This window comes from Thermothelomyces heterothallicus (assembly GCF_042370625.1).
Source record: "Thermothelomyces heterothallicus CBS 202.75 unplaced genomic scaffold P884_scaffold_34, whole genome shotgun sequence".
Lineage (NCBI taxonomy): Eukaryota > Fungi > Ascomycota > Sordariomycetes > Sordariales > Chaetomiaceae > Thermothelomyces > Thermothelomyces heterothallicus.
The window spans coordinates 289,258-310,110 of NW_027192595.1; the positions used below are offsets into that span (position 1 = coordinate 289,258).

General features: G+C 42.8%; 2 protein-coding genes across 2 annotated transcripts; one reads left to right on the plus strand and one right to left on the minus strand.

Moving 5' to 3' along the window:
- Positions 1–1,196: 1,196 nt before the first annotated feature.
- On the minus strand, positions 1,197–3,396 carry P884DRAFT_317501 (cytochrome P450). Its single transcript, XM_069445314.1, has 4 exons — positions 3,159–3,396; positions 2,855–3,094; positions 2,514–2,760; positions 1,197–2,395 (listed from the first exon to the last, which is right to left on the minus strand). The coding sequence occupies exons 1-4, from the start codon at positions 3,201–3,203 to the stop codon at positions 1,287–1,289; spliced, it is 1,641 nt and encodes a 546-aa protein (XP_069293961.1). The 5' UTR covers positions 3,204–3,396; the 3' UTR covers positions 1,197–1,286.
- A 1,063-nt stretch (positions 3,397–4,459) lies between these two features.
- Positions 4,460–6,125, plus strand: P884DRAFT_211101 (major facilitator superfamily domain-containing protein; the record flags this gene model as incomplete). The annotated part of the gene is made up of 3 exons (XM_069439054.1): positions 4,460–4,599; positions 4,702–5,158; positions 5,280–6,125. 3 exons carry the CDS (start codon positions 4,460–4,462, stop codon positions 6,123–6,125), a joined length of 1,443 nt encoding a protein of 480 aa, XP_069293962.1.
- Positions 6,126–20,853: the final 14,728 nt, after the last annotated feature.

Consider the following 20,853-nt stretch of genomic DNA (forward strand, 5'->3'; position numbering starts at 1 on the left):
GGTAAGAGGATATAGCGCGTGTCTAATAAGGACCCCCTATGCCTAGTTTTTATAGGGGAAGGCCTATAAAGGCACTAGGGCCTAATAAAGGCCTAGAGCTCCCTATTAGTATAGGTCTATATAGGGGCTATTAGCCTCTGTAACTTCCTATTTAGGGTTTAAGTCCTAGGGGTTAGTACCCCTTACTATGCCTATAGCTAGGGGAGGGAGACTATTAAGCACCTAGTTATATAGTGCCTAAACCTACTAAGAAGCCGAACGTAGGAATCCTAGGAAATACGGTTACAAAGGGACCTAGACCTTGTTTTATGGGGTATAGGGGCCTATAACTATCGTTTGGCAAGGAGGGTTCTATAGTAGCTAATGGACCTAAGGAGGCTCCCGGAATACCGCCTTACGAGGAGGCTAGACTAGGAGGTAAGGCCTCTATATGGCTATTCTAGCCGCTTTTCCTTTTCTTTATAGTGTATTAGTATTCTAGATTAGGTGTTAAAAGTAGGATAGAGGTTTTTATCTAGCCTATTAGGTATAGTTTCCTTTATATATATTTAGAGAGGGTCTAGTATATTTATTAGTATAGTAATATAGGATAAATAATAATAATAATAATAATAATCTACTTTAATAAAGGCTAGAAATAGTAATTATAGCTATTAGAGCTCTTATAGCCTAAATAGAGCATTATTACTATAGCCTTTATAAAGTTAGCTAGATTCCTAGGGGTCTAGCTAAACTAAAGGTAATAATAAGGTCCTTATTATAGGAAAGTAGCTAAAATGCTAAAGACCTAAGAGTTTACCCTAACTAGGCTTACTATAAAGGCCTTACCTTAAAATAAAAGCCTAGGTATTACTCTTTAACCTATATCTTAATAAAAGGCTAGCTAACTTTAAAGCTAAACTTAATTAGCCTCTTTTATAGCCTAAGGCTAGCCTAAGGGCCCCTTAGGTCCTAGTAATGACCCTTATTTAATAGGCCTATAATAGGCTTAGCTAGATATTCTAGAGAAAGTAGGTAAGGGCAAGGAGCTAGAGATTAAAGCTTATAGCTCTAAAGGCTATAGGGGCTATAGCCTAGTAATAGGTCTAATAAAGCTATAAGGAGGGCTTATACCTCTTCTAGGCACTATAATATAGGCTATAGGCTATAGAGCTAGTATTAGTAGCTAGCTAGAGTAACTATTAAAAGGCTAACTAGGCCGATAGAAAGATATAGTATCTTATAGCAACCACCCGAGAATCCCATGATAAGTAGACCTATAAACCTTCCGCTTTCCACAGGCCACTTTATGTCCTCACAGGCGTCAGCCGCACCCACAGCGGCGGCTTGGTCATGGAATGGTACACCTTCATAGTCCTTAGGCGGCCATCAAGCCCCCAGACCTCGTTCTCCTGCCCATGTGCGCGCGGGTCCGTGTCCAGGGCCATGTCGAAGTTGAGCAGCAGGTGCGCAGCGATGAGCCGCATCTCCATGTGCGCCAGGTTCTTGCCGATGCAGACCCGGGGCCCCGTTCCGAACGGCAACGAGGCGCCCAGGCGGTCGCCGGCGAACCGCGCGGCGGCGTCCTCATCGCCCTCGCCCTCGCCCTTGCCCTCGCCGGGCGGCCTCTGCTGCTGCTGCAGCCAGCGCTCCGGGCGGAAGGCGTCGGGCTCGGCAAAGTTGCGGGCCGAGCGGTTCGACGCCCACGGCGCCACGGCGACCGTCGTGCCCGCGGGTAGGTAGTAGCCGTCCACGGTGGCGCCGCCGCGGGGCACGACGCGCTGCTGGCTGGCCGGCGACGGCGGGTAGAGGCGGAGGGCCTCGAGGATGGTGGCCTCGAGGAAGCGCAGGTCCCTCACCCTTGCCCACGAGACGGCGCGTTCGCCTTCTTCTTCTCCGGGCTCGGACCCCGACCCGGACCCGGACCCGGACCTGGCGAACGCGCCCCGGACCTCGCCGACCAGTCGGCGGTAGGCGGCCGGGTGGGTGCACACAAAGTAGGTCCAGCCCGTCAGGGCGGTGGCCGTGGTGTCGGAGCCGGCGCTGATGAAGAGGCCCATGTTCAGGACGATCTCGGTCTGGGAGAGCGACTTGGCCGAGTGGCTGTTGAGAATCTGGTGGACGAAGTCGCCATGGTCGCGCTCCGGGTCGGCCAGGCGGCGGAGCGTCTTCTCTCGCGAGTTGCGCAGGTGGATCTCCCTCCACGCGGCGGCCTGCCGGGGGACGAGGAGCCGCGTCAGCAGGGATTCGAGACAGGTGCCGACGCCCGAGATGCGCCGGATGGCCTGCGTCCACGTTGCTGCCACGAAGACTTTGATGACGGACGTCGACCACTCGGTCGCCGAGCCTTGGTCCAAGCAGCCAAAAGGCTCGCCAAAACAGAGCTCACCCATGATGTCGAAGACTAGATACGTGTCTGCGGGGGTGTGATCATCACGTCAGCTACCTCGGTCTGGTAGGTAATTAGGTATGTCGGGTAATTCAAATTCAGGTGGGCACGGCCAACGTTGAGAGGAAGTTGACATGTCACTTACACCAGTCCGAGACATTTACAGCCTGGCCTTCCGCCGCCATCGACTTGAGCTTGGAAATGAACTTGTGGATCTGAGCCTGGGTAAGGCCCTCCAGGTGTGCCAACGCGCTGTTGGTGAAGAGGTATCCCAGCGCCCGTCGCTGGCGGGCGTGTTCTTTGTTAACTGCCAGACTCACCCCGGTCTGCCCATCGACACTCCCGACCGCACCCAGGAAAATGGGGCTCTTTTCCATGTTGAGGCCGCCTTTCTGTTTGCTCCGGGCGGACACCACGGTGTTTCAACGTCAGCCATCCGCTTCTAGTGCAGCCCGGGTTAATTATATCACCAGCCGACCGACCTACCCTCAACCCGTAGATTTCCTCACGCGCCTCAACACTGATGAAGCTGAGCTCGTTTGGGGAGACCCGCACCACCGGGCCATATCTCTCATGAAGGTACTGGTAGTACACATGCTGGTTCCCGGCGACCAGTGCTAGTGCTGCTGGTAGCTCCGATATGCTGTTGAGCCAGGGGCCAGGGGCCGAACGAAGCGGGTGAAAGTATCGTCTTTGCAGGATATGCCAGAGAATCGTGGAAACAAACTAGAAGTGCGAAGTAAGTTCGGGATACCTTGCCCGTCGAGCAGACGCAGATGCTTTCACTCACCACGATGGCCACTAATGTAGCCGTCATAGAGAGCGCGATGGCCATTTCCGGGTCGTGGGTGCGTGCGAAACTGAAGACAACGAAGGTACTTATTGCGTTTCACAACTTGGTAGGAGGCATCCTCCTATTTAAGATACCTATGAATTTCGGCCCTGGAGCCCTGGCGGTCGGAAAGTAGTCCCAGCCTACTGGTCAGTATCCTTGTCTTATCCAAGCCCTGATCGGCTGCCCAATCTCCGTGACCGCTGGGGATTAGCCCTGTGGCGGTCTTGGGGGGTAGAGCAGCGGGGATGGAGAAACTTTATAATAATTACTCACACCTACTTACAACGTGAGGATCCTACCTTGAGTACCTATATGTAGTACATGCAAGTCTATACATGATGATACAAACCTGCTGCATTACCGTACGTAACTGGTGGTTTTTCAGGTCCACCACACCTTCAAGTGTACATACATACACTACGGTCCTACACCTGCATTTAGGTGTGTCCGGGCTTAACTCTGTTAATTTCTTAATTACCCATCCCATTTCCCGCTTCATTTCCAAATAGAACCACATGCTACATCCAACCCAAATACGTGAAGCGTGTCTCGTGTCAGCGAAAGCTGTATTTACAATATGACAGGATAACATACCTCACTAGAAAAGGCTTCCGGGATCTAAATTACGAACACCGTGGCTATGGAAGAACTAAATACTGAGGCTAGATCTGCCGATCTCGTTCCGGCTGTAGTGTAAAATGGGCAATCCAGGTCGTGGTTCTGTACCCCGCATCTGGCCTATGAGGGGGTTTGCGCAGGTTTCCTTTCCTGCGTTGCACCTCAACTGGTATTCTCTATGTGGGACCGATGTGACATTGGAGTCTGAGAGAATTCTGCAAGGAGGGGCTATTACACGGGATGGACACCTTTCATACTCCGTAGACCCCATGCGAATCATTTACATTCCTCCCTGCCCAGGTACCTTACTAATAGGCAGCCATCAAGGTATGATGCACATAGCCATCAAGGTATACATACTTATCATGTTTTCTGAGGCTAGGTAGGTAGCCATCAAGGTATGTACATCCTGTACTGAAAAAGGAAATCCCAAAGTGGAAACAGTGAATGTTCTCCCATGCATTGATGGACTCGGGTTCTCCGCATGTGACATAGTTCTTGGTTGTATACCAAACGAACTCTAATAGTCTAATTATTGTTCCGAACCGCCTCTTTCGACTGAAGGAACAAGCTCAACACAAAGTATGGAAGCTTCACCTGATCATGGACCCGTCTTCGAAGATACGAAGCCCGAAGTCATGACAGCCACCCCTCCTCCCCTCGAGTTCATCGTGGGCTGGGACGAGCCCGAGACCGAGGACCCAGAAAACCCAATGAACTGGTCAGCATTGGTGAAATGGGCTAATATTCTCATCCTTTCCCTGATCGGGTTCCTGGTGTAAGTCCACCCGCCGCTGATCATCAATCGTCCGAAACAAGGTCGGTTACTGTTCAAAATAATGCATGCGAGACCCGAGTCTGAGGGTTAATTACCAACCAGCCCGCTCGTGTCATCCATGATGGCCCCGGCGGTGCAGCTGATCATGGACGACTACCAGACCACCTCGACGGCGTTCGCCACCTTCTCCGTGTCCGTCTTCGTCCTCGGCTTCGCCTCGGGACCCCTGCTATGGGCGCCCCTGAGCGAGCTGTACGGCCGCGTGCCCGTCTACCACGCCACCAACCTGCTCTTCCTCGTCTTCACCCTCTGCTGCGCCCACGCGCCCGGGGAGGGCGCCTTCCTGGCCTTCCGCTTCCTCTCGGGCTTCGCCGGCGCCGCCCCGATCGCGAACGGCTCCGGCTCTATCGCCGACCTCGTCCCGAAGGAGCAGAGGGGCAAGTTCGTGTCGGCCTGGTCCGTCGGCACAATCCTCGGCCCCATGATCGGCCCCATCATTGGCGGCTTTGTCGCAGAGATGGCGGGTTGGAGGTGGATGTTCTGGTCCATCTCCATTGCTGTGCGTGTCCGCCGAGTAATTAATTACTTTTCTCCCGTGTATTGTCTTCCTTTCTTTTATTTTCTGTCTTTGAAAATAAAACACAGGGCACTCCGTGTTTGTCACTAATTAACTTTCCCAGATCGGAGCAGTCACCATCCTCAGCTTCTGCATCTTGAGGGAGACCTACCCGCCCGTTCTGCTGGGAAGAAAGGCGGCCAGGCTCCGAAGGGAGACGGGGGACGACCGGTACCGGTCGAAGCTGGCGTCCGGCATCGGGTCGGCGGAGCTCTTCCGGCGGAGCATCGTCCGGCCGTCCCGGATGCTCCTCTGCTGCCCCGCCGTAACGATCCTGTGCGCCTACGTCGCCGTGCTGTACGGCACCCTCTACCTCCTCTTTGCGACCTACTCGTTCGTCTTCGGCACCGTCTACGCCTTCTCGCCCTCCGCTGCCGGGCTTGTCTTCCTCCCCGGCGGCGCCGGCACGCTGCTGGGGCTGGCCTACATGGCCCGGTTCAGCGATCGTACCATCGCCAAGCGCGCGGCGGCGGCGACGGCGACGGCGACGATGGCCACTCCGGAGGACCGCCTCCCCCTGGTCGTCACGCTACCAGGGGCCCTCGCGTTCCCCGCCGGCTTGTTCCTCTACGGGTGGAGTGTGGAGTGCCGGGTGCACTGGGCCGTGCCCCTGCTTGGGACGGCCGTGACCGGGTTTGGCTCGATCCTGGTCTTTGTCGGCATCCAGACGTACCTGATCGACGCGTTCGAGAAGTACGCCGCCAGCGCGGTCGGCGCCAACACGGTGCTGAGGGGCACCGTCGGCGCCCTGCTGCCCCTGAGCGGCCTCGACCTGTACCACGCCCTCGGCTGGGGCTGGGGAAACAGCCTGCTGGCCTTCCTCGCCCTGGCACTCGCCCCCGTGCCGTTGCTTTTCGGTCGGTATGGGGCACGCATCCGCAAGCTGGGAGGGTCTCCAGTCAGCCTGTAGAGAACGAGGATGTGTAGATGCGATATAATATCCAAACATGAAATTCTGATAATTATGCATCCAGCGGGATTGTTTCGCATCATATACGCGCTAGAATGGCTAATCTAGAGTTCCGCCTCCTTTAAGCACTTCCCGTATGAGTTGCCTTGTGATGTTCTAAGCCTATAAACTTCGACGTTGCTATTAATTACCACTCATTGCAGCTACCAATCTCTCAATCAGCTCCGTCGCGGGACCCGAATTAATTACAGATGAAGTCACCATCTGTCTAATTACGTCGCTTCGGCCTTGTCCTCCTCTATTAAGATCCGATTGATGACTTGAAAGTATTAAGATTGTTCTTTGACAAATATCACTTTGGGAGTCAGGGCATGTTTCCACGCCCGTTCCGAGATTAATTATTTTCCGGTTCTGTCGTGTTAAGCGATCTACTTGTTTGTAAACCGTCAGAAGCATATAAGCTTCTAAGGACCTAGCCACGTACTAGCTATACCTTTTGACATGCTCCTAAATATATAGACCATTTCCTATCTATTTATATAACTCCTTTTTTTCCTTTATAAATAGATTAACAAGGTACTCTTTTTGTTCCTTTATTACTACTACTCTTAACTACTCTTAGTTACTAACTTAAGCTCTTTATTATATTTAATATAAAACTACCTAGTTTATAGGCCTAGGGGCCAGGCAGCTATTCTAGTAACTAAACGATTTCTAGTCAGCTAGTAGGACTATATAGCAGAAGAGAACTAGGGCTAGGGGGGCTTCCTAGCCCTAAGGGAGAAGGCATTTAAGCTCTAGTTAGTCTATAATAATAGGGGGGAATAGGCCTTCCTATAGGGCCTACTAGCCCTCTCCTAGCTAACCTAACCCTTAGTTCTTATAGGAGACTTTAACCTTTACTACCTAACTTAGAACCTGTTCGGTAGACTAGACTAGGGAGCTAGAGACCTGCTTAGCCTTATAGATCTATAGGACCTTGACCTATTTATACTATAGAGCTAGGTTATAAGAGCCCCCTAGAGGGCCTAGTATAGCTAGCCTTCTACAATAGACCTACTTTAGGCTTTACCTAGGCTAGAAGTAACCTATAGGGATATTATAAAGTAGAGAAGATTAGATTACTATCTATAGGCCTTATAAGTCTCTTTCTAAGGGACTTGATAGAAGATGGTAGTTCCAATAGATAGAAGAAGGTTATAGTATTATAAATAGTTCAAAAGAGCGATGTCTCCTTCCTACGTTTACTAGCCCTATAGCTCTATATAAGTAAAGGATAGGAACAAAGAACACTCCGTTTGCCAGCCCGTTTACCAGATCTACAGGGCTTATCTTATCTAACCTTACATAATAGACGCGTCTACAGATAACGTACTACATTAGGACTAGTAAGCTAGTACTAGCTAGTAGAGGATAGGATTAGAAGAGACTAGATAGGAAGGTAATATAGGTTAAGGTAGCCTATCTTACTCTCTAGCTCGTATAGTATATTATAGCTCTAGTTAGGCTAATTTACTCTAACCTAAAAGAGCTTTTATTATTATAGGCCTAGGCTACACCTAGGCTAGACAATGCCTAGGCTTTACCTAGGTACAGAACGGACCTACCCTGCCCTACCCACCCCGCCCTACGGGTCTGTAGAGCGTTCGTTACTTGTTTATAACTCGTCTGGTAGACACGCGGCCAAGGCCCGGTTAGCGCCCGACCCGGAGCCTAACCAGGCCCTACCTAGGTCATATATATATATATTAGTTAAAAGGTACTCCTCTATATAACTCTTGTATTCTTCCTCTTTTTCCTCCTTAAGGTAGTTAAATAAAATATTATACGCTTATCTATAGATACTATAAGGCTAGTATATTATATTTCGATTACCTTCTTACTAGTAGTAACTCCTTAAGGGAGTTATTAATAATATAGTTATAGTAGATCTAGGAGTATATAGGCCCTTGGGCTTAGCAAAATTATAGGAGCTTATCTGCTCCCTTTAAGTAGTAGTAGAATAGTAGAATGCTACGATCGATACCCTCTAGGCATCCTAAACCTAACTTATCCCGATCTCTAAGTTGGCTAGGGTACCCTTTAAAGCTTAACGGCCGTAATGGAAGCGTCTCCTAACTAGATAACCTTTTGACGGTAAAAAGGAACTTTTCGTAGTATAGAAGAGTATAATAGAACATGTCCTTATAGCTAATACAGATTTTATCGGCTCTAATTATAACTAATAGGTCTTTATCTAGGGAAACCTTATATACTAGATATAGACCCGAGTTACAGCTTACTATAAATCTATAGGCCCGAAAGTTAGGTACGACCTAACTTAGTTCCTCTAATATCTCGAGAGCATCTTCTCTAACCCCTATAGAAAGATAGTAGCCTTATTAGAACTGGAATTCTTATAATAGAGAGACAATAAACCGTTTACTACCTTTATTATTCGGTTTAAGGCCAAGCTATCAAAGGTAGACAGCCTTATTTAGAGTGACAAGTTATACCTAATCAAATTATAATAATACCTCTCTCCGAAACTTAAATATATAGCGGTTAGATAAGGAATTCCCTAGGATAATTATATAATGGCGGTCGAGAAATACCATGAGATTGTTATAGATCTCGAGGCTCTTTGGCTTAGTAATAGGTATTAGTAGATATAAGGGTACTAGGCAGTACCTAAACTATAGAGAGAGAAGGATATAAAAGGAGATATATTAATGACCAGAATTAACTTATTATATACTAACCTATAGAGGAAGGGACCTAATAAGGATAGGGTAGGAAAATGTAGGGGTAACGCCTTATAGGCGAAATAGGTTAGTCCGGAAGTATATATAGCCTAATAGGTAGCTAGAGTATATATCTAGTATAGGTAGAAGGGTTACTTTATTACTAAATGTAACTTTGCCCCTACTTTAAGGCCGGTATAGTAGAACTAGTCAAGAACCGACATTAATACCTTAGAGGCTAAGGATTAGAAGGAAGATAACGACCTATCTAACGAAGAAGACAGGGAGCAGGGAAAAGAGTAGCCCCCGAGCAAAGTCTTATAAGGGGGCTAGAAGACTATAACTACCTAGAAGACAAGTTTACAGAGATTAGCAAAAGAATAGATAGACCTCCTTTTCTTATTCTAATCTTCTTTAACTCTATCGGCTTTATAAACGCTTAAATAGATAGTAGATGTTCTAGCTATAGCGCTATTAGCAAGAGAATATACTAGAAGCTTAGAATCAAGTAGATTAGTTTGCCTACCGTATATACCCTTAGGATTATAACTAGGCTATAACCAGACCAGAAGATCACTTGGATAGCCTATATTACAATAGATATCGATAGCTAGGAGAGCTAGGCTACGTTCTATATAGTCCTAAGACTTGTATATAACGTTATATTAGGCCTCCTATAGATAGAACACTAGGAAGTTACACTAGACGTATATATAGGCATTCTTAAGATTAGAACGTAACTAGGACTACTTATCTATAAGATCTCTTCACGGCCTAGATAAATAGGAATCTTCTAAATAATAGGTATAGTCTTTATAGGCATAGTATAGAGGGTATAGAAAAAGAAGACTTTCGATACCTTCCTAGTTATTAGTATCCGGGAGATAATAACTATCCTAGAATTAAGACGCCAATTTGACGGAGATAGCCTAGGAAAAGGGGGTACCTAACCTAAGCCTAGTATAGAGTCAGAGGTCACCTTACTAGACAAACTTCGCGACTTTGCTAACCTCTTTAATAAGGAGAAAGCTAGTAGACTCCCCCTATATCATAGTATAGCCGACTATTACATCAAATTAAAGGAAGGCCTAGATAGAAAGATTCCTAAACTCCTTTAGGGGCCTCTCTATAATATATTACAAGATCATTTATTAGAAGTCCGAAAGTAAGTCGTTAACTTGCTAGATAAGGGATAGATCTAAGCTAGCTCCTCTTTAGCTACTACCCCTATCCTCTTAGTAAAGAAAGTAGACAGAGGATAGAGGTTCTATATCGACTATCGGGCGCTAAATAAGATTATAAAGCAAGATTAGTACCCCCTTCTGCTTATTAAGGAGATACTTTACTCCCTAGCTAGAGCTAAGTAATTTATAAAGCTTAACATCTAAGTAGCCTTCTACTATATCTAGATTATAAAGGGCTATAAGTATTTAATAGTATTCTAGACCTAGTTTAGCCTCCTTAAGTAGCTTATCTACCTCTTTATCACGGGCCTAGGCTCTACCTAGGCTAATCGATAACAGGCTATACCCGGTTTCGGACCGGACCTACATACGTTCGTAGGGCGTTCGTAGGGCACACACTTAGGACCCGGTTAGGCTCCAACCTAACGCCTAACCGAACCCTAACCAGAGCATATACGTACCCCCTATATTAGGAAACGGAACCCCTTTCGGCACCTATACTTACTTTCTCCTCTTTCTTCCCTTAAGGTAGTTAAATAAAACATTATACGCTTATCTATAGTTGCTATAAGGCTAGTACATTATATTTTAACTACCTTCTTTTTGATAGCAACCCTCCCAAGCGAACGACTAGCGACTTAGTTATAGCGGAATCTAGGATATATACGCCCTCGAGCCTAGCGGAGTTACAAGAACTTGTCCGCTCCCTCTAAGCGGTGGTAGCATAGTAGAACGCTGTAATCGACTCCCTCTAGGCGTCCTAGACTTAACCTGTACTAACCCCTGACTTAGTCGGGATATCCCCGGAGAGATAGCGGCCTTAAAGGAAATACCTCCTAACCAGGGAACCTTTCGACGGTAAGAAGGAACTTTTTATAGTATAGAAAAGTATAATAAAATATATCCTTATAGTAGATAGAGACTTTATTAGCTTTAACTATAACTAATAGGTTTTTATCTAGGGAAACCTAATGTGATAGGTTTAGACCTAGGTCGTAGTATACTATAAATCTATAGGCCTAAAGATTAGATACGACCTGGCTTAATTTCTCTAATACCTTAAGAGCGTCTTTTCTAACCCTTATAAGAAGATAGTAGCCCTATCGGAGCTCGAGTTCTTACGATAGAGAGATAATAAGCCATTCTTTACCTTTATTGTCTAGTTTAAGGCGAAACTCTCAAAGGCAGGCGGTCTCCTTTGGAACGACAAGATATACCTAATCAAACTATAATAATACCTCTCTCTAAGACTTAAGTATATAGCTATTAGATAGGGAATTCCCTAGGATAACTATATAATGGTAATAGAGAGATATTATAAAATTACGACAGACCTTAAGGCTCTCTACCTAGGCGATAGATACTAGTGGATATAAAGACGATAGGTAACCTCCAAACTATAGAGAGAGAAGGATATTAACGGGGATACGCCGATAATAGGTATTAACTTGGCACAAACCAACCTATAAAAGAAGGGTCCTAGTAAGGACTAGCTAAAGGGATATAGAGGAGACGCCCTAAGGGCGAAATAGGTTAGTTAGGAGGTATATATAGTATAATAGGTAGCTAGATCATATATCTAGTACAGACAGAAGGGTTACTTTATTACTAAGTATAACTATACTCCTATTAGAAGACTAGTATTATAGAACTAGCTAAAGGCCGATATTTATACCCTAGAGGCTAAGGAAGAGAAAGAGGATAGCGACTAGTCTAATAAGGAAGATAGGGAATAGGGAAAAGAATAGCCCCCGAGTAAAGTCTTACGAGGGGGCTAGAAGACTATAACTACTAGGAAAGTAAGTTTATAGAGATTTATAGGAGAATAGATAGACCCCCTTTTCTTATTCTAGTCTTCCTTAACTCTACTAGCTTTATAAATGCTTAAGTAGATAATAGATATTCTAGCTATAATATTATTAGTAAAAGGATATACTAAAAGCTTAGACTCGAGTAAATTAGTTTACTAACCCCTTATACCCTTAGTACTATAATAGGGGTATATCCTAACTAGAAGATTACTTGAATAGTCTATATTATAATAGATATCGATAGATAGGAGAGTTAGGCTATATTCTATATAATCCCTAGACTAGTATAGGATATTATATTAGGCCTTCTATAGATAGAATATCGGAAGGTTAAACTAGATATAAGTACCAATATCCTAGAGATTAAGGTGTAGCTAGGACTATTTGTCCGGGAAGTCTCCTTATAGACTAAAAAGACAGGAATCTCCTAAATTATAGGTATAGTTTTCGTAGGCTTAGTTCAGAGAGCATAGAAAAGGAAGACTTCTAATACCTTCCTAGTTATAAGCATCTAGGAAATGATAACTATCTTAGAATCAAGGTATGAACTTGATAGAGATATAAGAGAAAAGGGGAGTAGCCGCTTAGAACTAGAGGTAACTCTACTAGAGGAGCTTTATAACTTTGCTAACCTCTTTGACAAGGAGAAGGCTAGCGGTTTACCTCCTTACCATAGCGTTACTAACCACTATATCAAGTTAAAAGAGGGTCCTAATAGGAAGATTCCCGAACTCCCTTAGGGACCCCTCTATAATATGCCACGAGATCACCTATTAGAGGTCCGGAAATAGGTCGTTAATCTATTAGATAAGGGATAGATTTAGGTAAGTTCCTCTTTAGCTACTGCTCCTATCCTTTTAGTAAAGAAGGCAGACAAGAGATAGAGATTCTATATAGACTACCAGGCCCTAAATAAGATTATAAAGCAGGATCGATACCTACTTCTACTAATTAAGGAGACTCTCCGCTCCTTAGCTAGGGCTCGGTGGTTTACGAAGCTCGATATTAGGGCGGCCTTCTACTATATCTAGATTATAGAGGGAGACGAGCATTTAATAGCATTTCGAACCTGGTTTAGATTCTTCGAGTGGCTAGTCTGCCCCTTTAGATTAGTAGGTATACCTATAACTTTCTAGTAATATATTAACAACGCCCTTAGCCTAATACTCGGAGACTTTATAACGGTATACCTTAATAATATCTTAATATATATAGCAGGTAGTAGAAAGGACTATATAAAACGAGTTAGGGAAGTTCTCTAGAGACTATAAATAGTAAGGTTAGCTCTTAACCTTAAGAAGTATATATTTACTATAAAAGAAGTTAAATACCTTGGCTATATTATTAAGGCCGGTACCTAAGTCTATCCCGACCCTAAGAAGCTCGTTACTATCTGTAATTAGAAGGCACTATAGAAAGTTCGAGGAGTATAGAGTTTCTTAGGGTTCGCTAACTTCTATTGTAACTTTATCCCTAATTTCTCCGAGATGACTACGCCCCTAATACGGTTAACCTATAAGAATATCCCGTTTCGGTAGGGAAAGGAGGAGCAAGAGGCCTTCGAAGCCCTTAAGACGGCCTTTATCTCGGAGCTAATCCTAGTATAATAGGACCCCGAGAGGGAGATAGTTCTTAAGGTAGACTATTCTAGGACGGCCCTTAGTAGATGCCTTTCTTAATAGGGAGAAGATAGGGTTCTATATCTTATAGCCTATTATTCTATAAAGTTAACCCTAGCTAAAAGGAATTATACGATCTATAATAAGGAATTACTTATAATTATCTTCTACTTAAAGGCTTAGTTAGTAGAGCTTTATAGTATTACGGCCCCTTTCTAAATCCTAACCGACTATAAGAACCTTAAATATTTTACCTAGCCCTGTCCGATTAGCGAACGATAAGCTCGATAGGCTAAGATACTCTCTTACTTTAACTTCAAGCTCTGATACTATCCTAGATTATAGGCGTCTTATCCTAATGCCCTATCCCATCGTAAACAAGACTTCCCTAAAGATATATAATATACTATATAACTTCTTCCTACTATCTAATTAGATACCTCTACTACCTTAGAATCATTAGAAACGTCTTACCTACCTAAGGGGAGTAATATTTTTACAGATAGCTTGCTTACGTCTCTCTAGGACAAGGGAGTTCTTAAGGACAAATACTATATATACCAACTCTAGGCTATCCGAGATAGGGCCTAGAAGTTCCCTAAAGAGGTAAATATAGTATAAACCTAGATTATAGACTACTCTCTAAGTATATAAGGTGCTCTTTAGTTTCAGGGGAGACTTTGGCTCCCTATATAGGAACCCCTTACTACTACTATCCTCTAACAAGTTTATAACTCCCCTATATTAGGTCACCTAGGGAGGAATAGGTTGTTTAAGATACTCTAACGGGACTATCATTAGGATCTTATATCCTCTAATATAAAGCGGTTCGCGAGGAACTATTATATTTGCTAAAGGGCCAAGGTATTATAGTAACTATAATAAGGACTCCTCTAACCCCTACCTATTGCTAACCGCTTCTGGAAATAGATTTCTATCGACTTCATAGTCAACCTCCTAGCGCGAGAGAAGAACTTACCCCGTTACCTTATAGTGATTACCAATTGGCTATCGAAATACGTCTAACTCGAGGCTATATCTTTGATAGGGGCCGAAGTGTATACGCTCCGGTTCTAAGATATATAATAGCGGTTTTATAGGTTTCCGATACAGATTATTACTAATCGCGGCTTAGACTGGCTTAGCCAATTTTAGACTTCTCTCTATAAGATTATCGGGATCGAATAGTTACTATCAATAGCCTATTACCCCTAAATAGACGGAGGTACGGAACGTATAAACCAGGAGGTACAGACTATCCTATAGACTGTCGTTTCCTTTGCCTAGTACGACTAGCCCGAATATCTTCTAGTATACTAGCTTATAATTAATAACCATGACTTAATAATAACCGGAACGAGTATAAGTTACCTCCTCTATAGCTATAATATAAGTCCTATCTAGTTCGCTAACCTCCTAGACACTCCCGCTTTGACCCTATAGGGGAGGGCTATTAACTTCCTACGCTACCTAAAAGAAGGTATAGAGTAGACCTAGGCTATTATTATATATATATAGTAGCGCTAGTAAGAGAACGTTAATCGATCTCGATATCTAGCTAAAAGGTTTAAGGTAGGGGATAAAGTATAGCTATCCTTATATAATATTAAAATTAACCGCCTAAGCTAGAAACTTGACTAGGTTAACGCTAAATATAGGGTAGTAGCGGTACTAATACTACTAATTATTACTTTAGATGTTCCCTAGGGCCTATATCCTACCTTCTATATTAATCTAGTTAAGCGTGCTATATCTAACCTACTCCCCTTATAATGCGTATTAGAGACTTACCCTAGCCTAGTATTAGAACTCTCGTAGGATAGACTACTATAAGAAGAATATAAGGTAGAAGCGATCTTTATAGCTAGGAACGCGAGGGGGAGGGGGAACTACTATAATATACTAGTAAAATGGAAGGGATATAATACCTTAACCTAGGAACCACTAGAAAACTTAGAGAATACCAAAGCGCTTGACGCCTTTAAATAGGAATAGGGGGATATATACCTAAATGATAGGCCGGTTATAGAGAGGAAATGTAGAGAAATATACAAGCAAACGGTCTGAAATTTCCATATATATAGGCAAACCTAGGGCAGATAGGTAGTAGCTATATTATAGATACGCCGACCTAACTAATTATAAAATAAATATATATAATGACAATATACTATGTACTTACTCCTCCTCCTCCTCTAAGTACTTATCCTCCTCCTCCTCCTCTATAGGGTCCTTAGGAGCAAGGTAGGCAGGCTCCTCGCGGTTACGGACCGGGTATAACACGTGCTCGGTCGGGGAACTGGAGCGGTATATATAGGTGCGGTTAAAGTCAATAGGGACAGGGGTAGGACATATAGTAGTAGTTTAACAGGCCTAGGACGTAGGTAAAGGCGTGCCTAAGATATAGGTAATAAGGGCGGTATTAGTATCGACTAGAGTCGATATATTTTTATTTATATACTATATCTAGTATAGTATAGTATTATTTTATATAATAGCATATTATATAAGCTGCTTAGTAGCTTATAAGGTAGGGGTAGGGTTAGAGGTAGCTAGGATATTATTACTATAGTAGGTAGGAGTATAGGGGAGGGCAATTATAGTACAATCATCGCTATAGCGACAGGAGGTAGTAGCCTAGGCAAGGGAAAAGGCTAGCTAGGCAGGGGAGTAGTTAGCCTATATAGCCTCTATAATTATAGTGAAAGAACGCACTAAGGCAGAGAATATAGGTATAAGGACTACCTTATACGTACTATAGGTTATAATCTTCGGCTAGAGAGGGGGTCTCTAGGGCTATACCCTTATTATAATAGTATATAATCTTATAGATACCTATATATAAATATAGATTATTTGCCTACAATTATAGGTCCTAGATATAAGGATCATAGGTAGAACGGTACATTATATAGGATATACTATAACTAGGGACGTATATAATATTATTACCACTTAGAATACGGCGAATATAATTAAGACAATACTATATCTTCTTAGGCAGGAGTTTAAACTCCTTATTAGAGGAGTCGCCCTTGACGGTAAACCTGCCAAGGGAAATGTTCTAGTTCTTGTACTAAAATTTGGGCGGTCAGTAGGGACTCGGGACGCGTATATCGAGACCGCGGTTAGGAAAACAAAAGGGAAAACTTATACTACGATCTTTATTCTTATCGCCACTAGGACGGCAGCCACCACCACTACCACCAAGCAAGCCGACGGCGGTAGACATTCTAAATAAAAAAAAAAAAAAATTTTAGGGGCGTGATATAGGAGCGGGCAGCGAAACAGAGTATAGGTAGGCGGAGGCGGGGGGGGAGCGTATAGGTTATAAAAGGGAGGAAGAGGGAGTTAGAGGGAGGGAGAGGAGGAATTTATACGCGTTTAGAGAGTAGGGCTAGGGGAGCGTGTATAGGGCCTAAACAAAGACCGGGCCCTACTTCGAACTCGAATAAAGGCCGGGACCTATATAACATCAAAATAAAGGCTAGGACCTATATAGGATCTAAATAAAGCCAGACTATATATATAGACTACCGGCACGTGTAGGACCTATTACTACGGTAATACTAGGTAGACCTACCTAAGCATCCGACTAGAAAAAGAGGGGGGGTATATTACGGGCCTAGGCTCTACCCGGGCTAATCGATAACAGGCTATACCCGGTTTCGGACCGGACCTATATACGTTCGTAGGGCGTTTGTAGGGCATGCACTTAGGACCTAGTTAGGCTCTAACCCGACGCCTAACCGAACCCTAACCGGAGTATATATATACCCCCTATATTAGGAAACGGAACCCCTTTCGGTACCTATACTTACTTTCTCCTCTTTCTTCCCTTAAGGTAGTTAAATAAAATATTGTACGCTTATCTATAGTTGTTATAAGGCTAGTATATTATACCCTTTAGACTTATAGGTGTACCTATAACTTTCTAATAATATATTAATAATACTCTTAGCCTAATATTTAGAGACTTTATAATGGTATACCTTAATAATATCTTAGTCTATATGTTAGGTAGTAAGAAAGATTATATAAGATACGTAAGGGATATACTTTAAAGGCTATAAAAAGTAAGACTTATACTAGATCTTAAGAAGTATACGTTCGCTATAAAAGAAGTTAAATATCTTGGCTATATTATAGAGGTAGGGGCTTAGGTTTGCCTAGATCCTAAAAAGCTAGCCGCTATCTATAAGTAGGAGGTACTATATAAGGTTCGGGGAGTATAGAGTTTCCTAGGGTTTGTAAACTTCTACTAAGACTTTATCTCTAACTTCTCCGAGTTGACCGTACCCTTAATACGGTTAACTCGTAAGAACACCCTATTTTAATAGGGGACTAAGGAACAAGAGGCCTTTAAAGCTCTTAAGACAGCTTTTATATCGGAACCTATCCTAGTATAATAGGATCCTAAATAGGAGATAGTACTCAAGGTAGACTGCTCTAGGACGGCGTTAGGAGGGTGCTTATCCTAACAGGGAGAAGATAGAGTCCTATATCCTGTGGCCTACTATTCTACAAAACTATCCCCGGCCGAATAGAACTATACGATCTATAATAAGGAACTGCTCGCGATTATCTCGTGTCTAAAGGCCTAGTTGGCTAAGCTTTGTAATATTACTACCCCCTTTTAGATCCTAACCGACTATAAAAACCTTAAATACTTCTCTTAGCCTCGTTTAATTAGCGAACGGCAAGCTTGATAGGCTAAAATACTCTCTCTCTTTAATTTTGATTTTCGTTAGTAACCGGGATTATAAGCTTCCTATCCTAATACCCTATCCTACTATAAACAAGATTACCCTAAGGATATATAATATATAGTATAACTCCTCCCTACCATTTAGATAGATATAACTAGTACCTTGTCATTACCTAAAATATACTACCTGCTAAAGGGAAGTACTATTTTCGCGGACGTATAGCTTATAGCCTTATAGGACGAGGGAGTTATTAAGGATAAATATTATATATACTAGCTCTAGGCTATCTAAGATAGGGCCCGAAAATTTCTAAAGGAGGCGAATATAGTATAGACCTAGATCATAGATTACTCCCTTAATATATAGGGTGCCCTTTAGTTCTAGGGTAGACTTTGGCTTCCTATATAGGAGCCACTTATAACTGTCATTCTTTAACGTATCTATAACTCTCTTATATTAGGCTACCTAGGGAGGAACAGGTTATTTAAAATGCTCTAACGGGACTATTATTAGGACTTTATATCCCTAGATATAAAGAGATTTACAAGGAACTATTATACGTATTAAAGGGCTAAGGTTTTATATTAACTACGACAAGGACTCCTCTAGCCCCTACCTATCGCTAACCGCTTCTAGAAATAGATTTCTATCGATTTTATAGTCGATCTCCCTATATAAGACGAGAATTTACCCCGGTACCTTATAGTAATCACCGACCGGCTGTCAAAGTATATCTAGCTCGAAGCTATATCCTTAATAGGAGCCGAGGTATATATGCTCTGGTTCTAGGATATATAGTAGCGGTTTTACAGATTTCTAATATAAATTATTACTAATCGCGGTTTAGACTAGCTTAGCTAGTTTTAGACTACTCTCTATAAGACTATTAGGATCGAGTAGCTACTATTAATAGCCTATTATCCGTAGATAGATAGAGGTATAGAACATATAAATTAGGAGGTATAGACTATCCTATAGACTATAGTTTCCTTTGCCTAATACGACTAGCCTAAACATCTACCTATATACTAGCTTGTAATTAATAACTATGATTCGATAATGACTAGGATAAGCGTAAGCTACCTCCTCTATAGTTATAATATAAGCCTAATATAGTTCGCTAACCTACTAGATGCTCTTGCCTTAACCCTATAAGGAAGAGCTACTAATTTCTTACATTACCTAAAAGAAGGTATAGAATAGACCTAGGCTGCTATCGTATATATATAGTAGCGCTAGTAAGAAAACGCTAATCGTTCTCGACGCCTAGCTAAGAGATTTAAAGTAGGGGATAAAGTATAGCTATCCTTATATAATATTAAAACTAACTACCCTAGCTATAAACTTAATTAGGTTAATACTAAGTATAAAGTAATTATAGTACTAATGCTACTAATGGTAACTCTAAATATTCCCTATAGCCTCTACTCTACCTTCTATATTAACCTTGTTAAGCGTGTTATATCTAACCTACTACCTTTATAACGTATATTAGATTTCTAACCAGACCTGGTATTAGAACTCTCCTAGGAGGGACTACTATAGGAGGAATATAAAGTAGAAGCGATCCTTATAGCCAGGAACGCGAGGGGAAGAGGAAATTGACGCAATATACTAGTAAAATAAAAGGGATATAATACCCTAACTTAGGAACCGTTAGAAAATCTAGAAAATACTAAGGCACTCGATACGTTCGAGTAAGAGTAGGGAGATATATATTACTATAACGGACTAGTTACGAATAGGAGGTAGGGGAGAGTATAAAAGTAAATAATATAAATTTTTTCGCGTAGGCAGGCAAACCTAGGGCAAATAAGCGGTAGGCATATCGTAGTCACGTTACGGATACGTTACAACCGTATTATAGACATACTAATAGAGATAGTCTAATTATAAAAATAAAACAAATATACTAACTAGTATATAATGCGCTTACTCTACGACCTCCTCCTCCTTATCCTCCCCCTCTAAAACAATGGTCATGGCATTAAGGGTAGGGTCGTTACGGTCGTAGACTAGGTACGCTATATACTCGGTAGGCAAGGAAGAGCGGTAGGTATAGGAACGGCCGAAGTCGATTAGCACAGGTATAGGGCGTATAGAGGTATAGGAGTAGGTACGGGAAGCGGGCGACAGAGTACCTAGGACGTAGGTAACGAGGGTAGTATTAGTATTGACTAAAGTCGATATATTCTCGTTTATATACTATATCTAGTATAGTATATTATCATTCTATATTATAGTATAGCGTATAAGCTGCTTAGTAGCCTATAGAATAGGGTTAAAGTTAGCGGTAGGCTAGATAATATTATTACGGTAGGTAGGGGTATTAAGGGTAAGGGTAGTAATGACTAGGGCAAAGTTATTACTAGAGTAATAAGAACTTATAGCCTAGGTAGGGGTAAAAGTAGCCTATCTAGGTAAACGGTTAGACTAGGTAGCCTTAAAGAGTATAGAGAATAAACGTACTAGTATAGAGAACTTAGGTATTAGGACGGTATAATAGGCGTCCTAGTTAGCGATTTTATAGTAGGCAGGGGAGGCAAAGGTAGTGCTAGTATTATAATAACCTATAATTTTCTTAATACTTATATATAGGTAGAGGTTATTAGCCTAGAGCCATAGATCCTAAATATAGCTCCTATAGCTCTTATAGTATATTATATAGGAAGCGCCCTAACC

Excerpts from the sequence above, each read along its gene's own strand:
- P884DRAFT_317501 (XM_069445314.1), bottom strand. The coding sequence starts at position 3,203 with ATGGCCATCGCGCTCTCTATGACGGCTACATTAGTGGCCATCGTG. Across the intron at positions 3,095-3,158 it reads CTACATTAGTGGCCATCGTG|TTTGTTTCCACGATTCTCTG; the intron begins GTGAGTGAAAGC and ends TCGCACTTCTAG. Across the intron at positions 2,396-2,513 it reads TGTAAATGTCTCGGACTGGT|ACACGTATCTAGTCTTCGAC; the intron begins GTAAGTGACATG and ends ACACCCCCGCAG.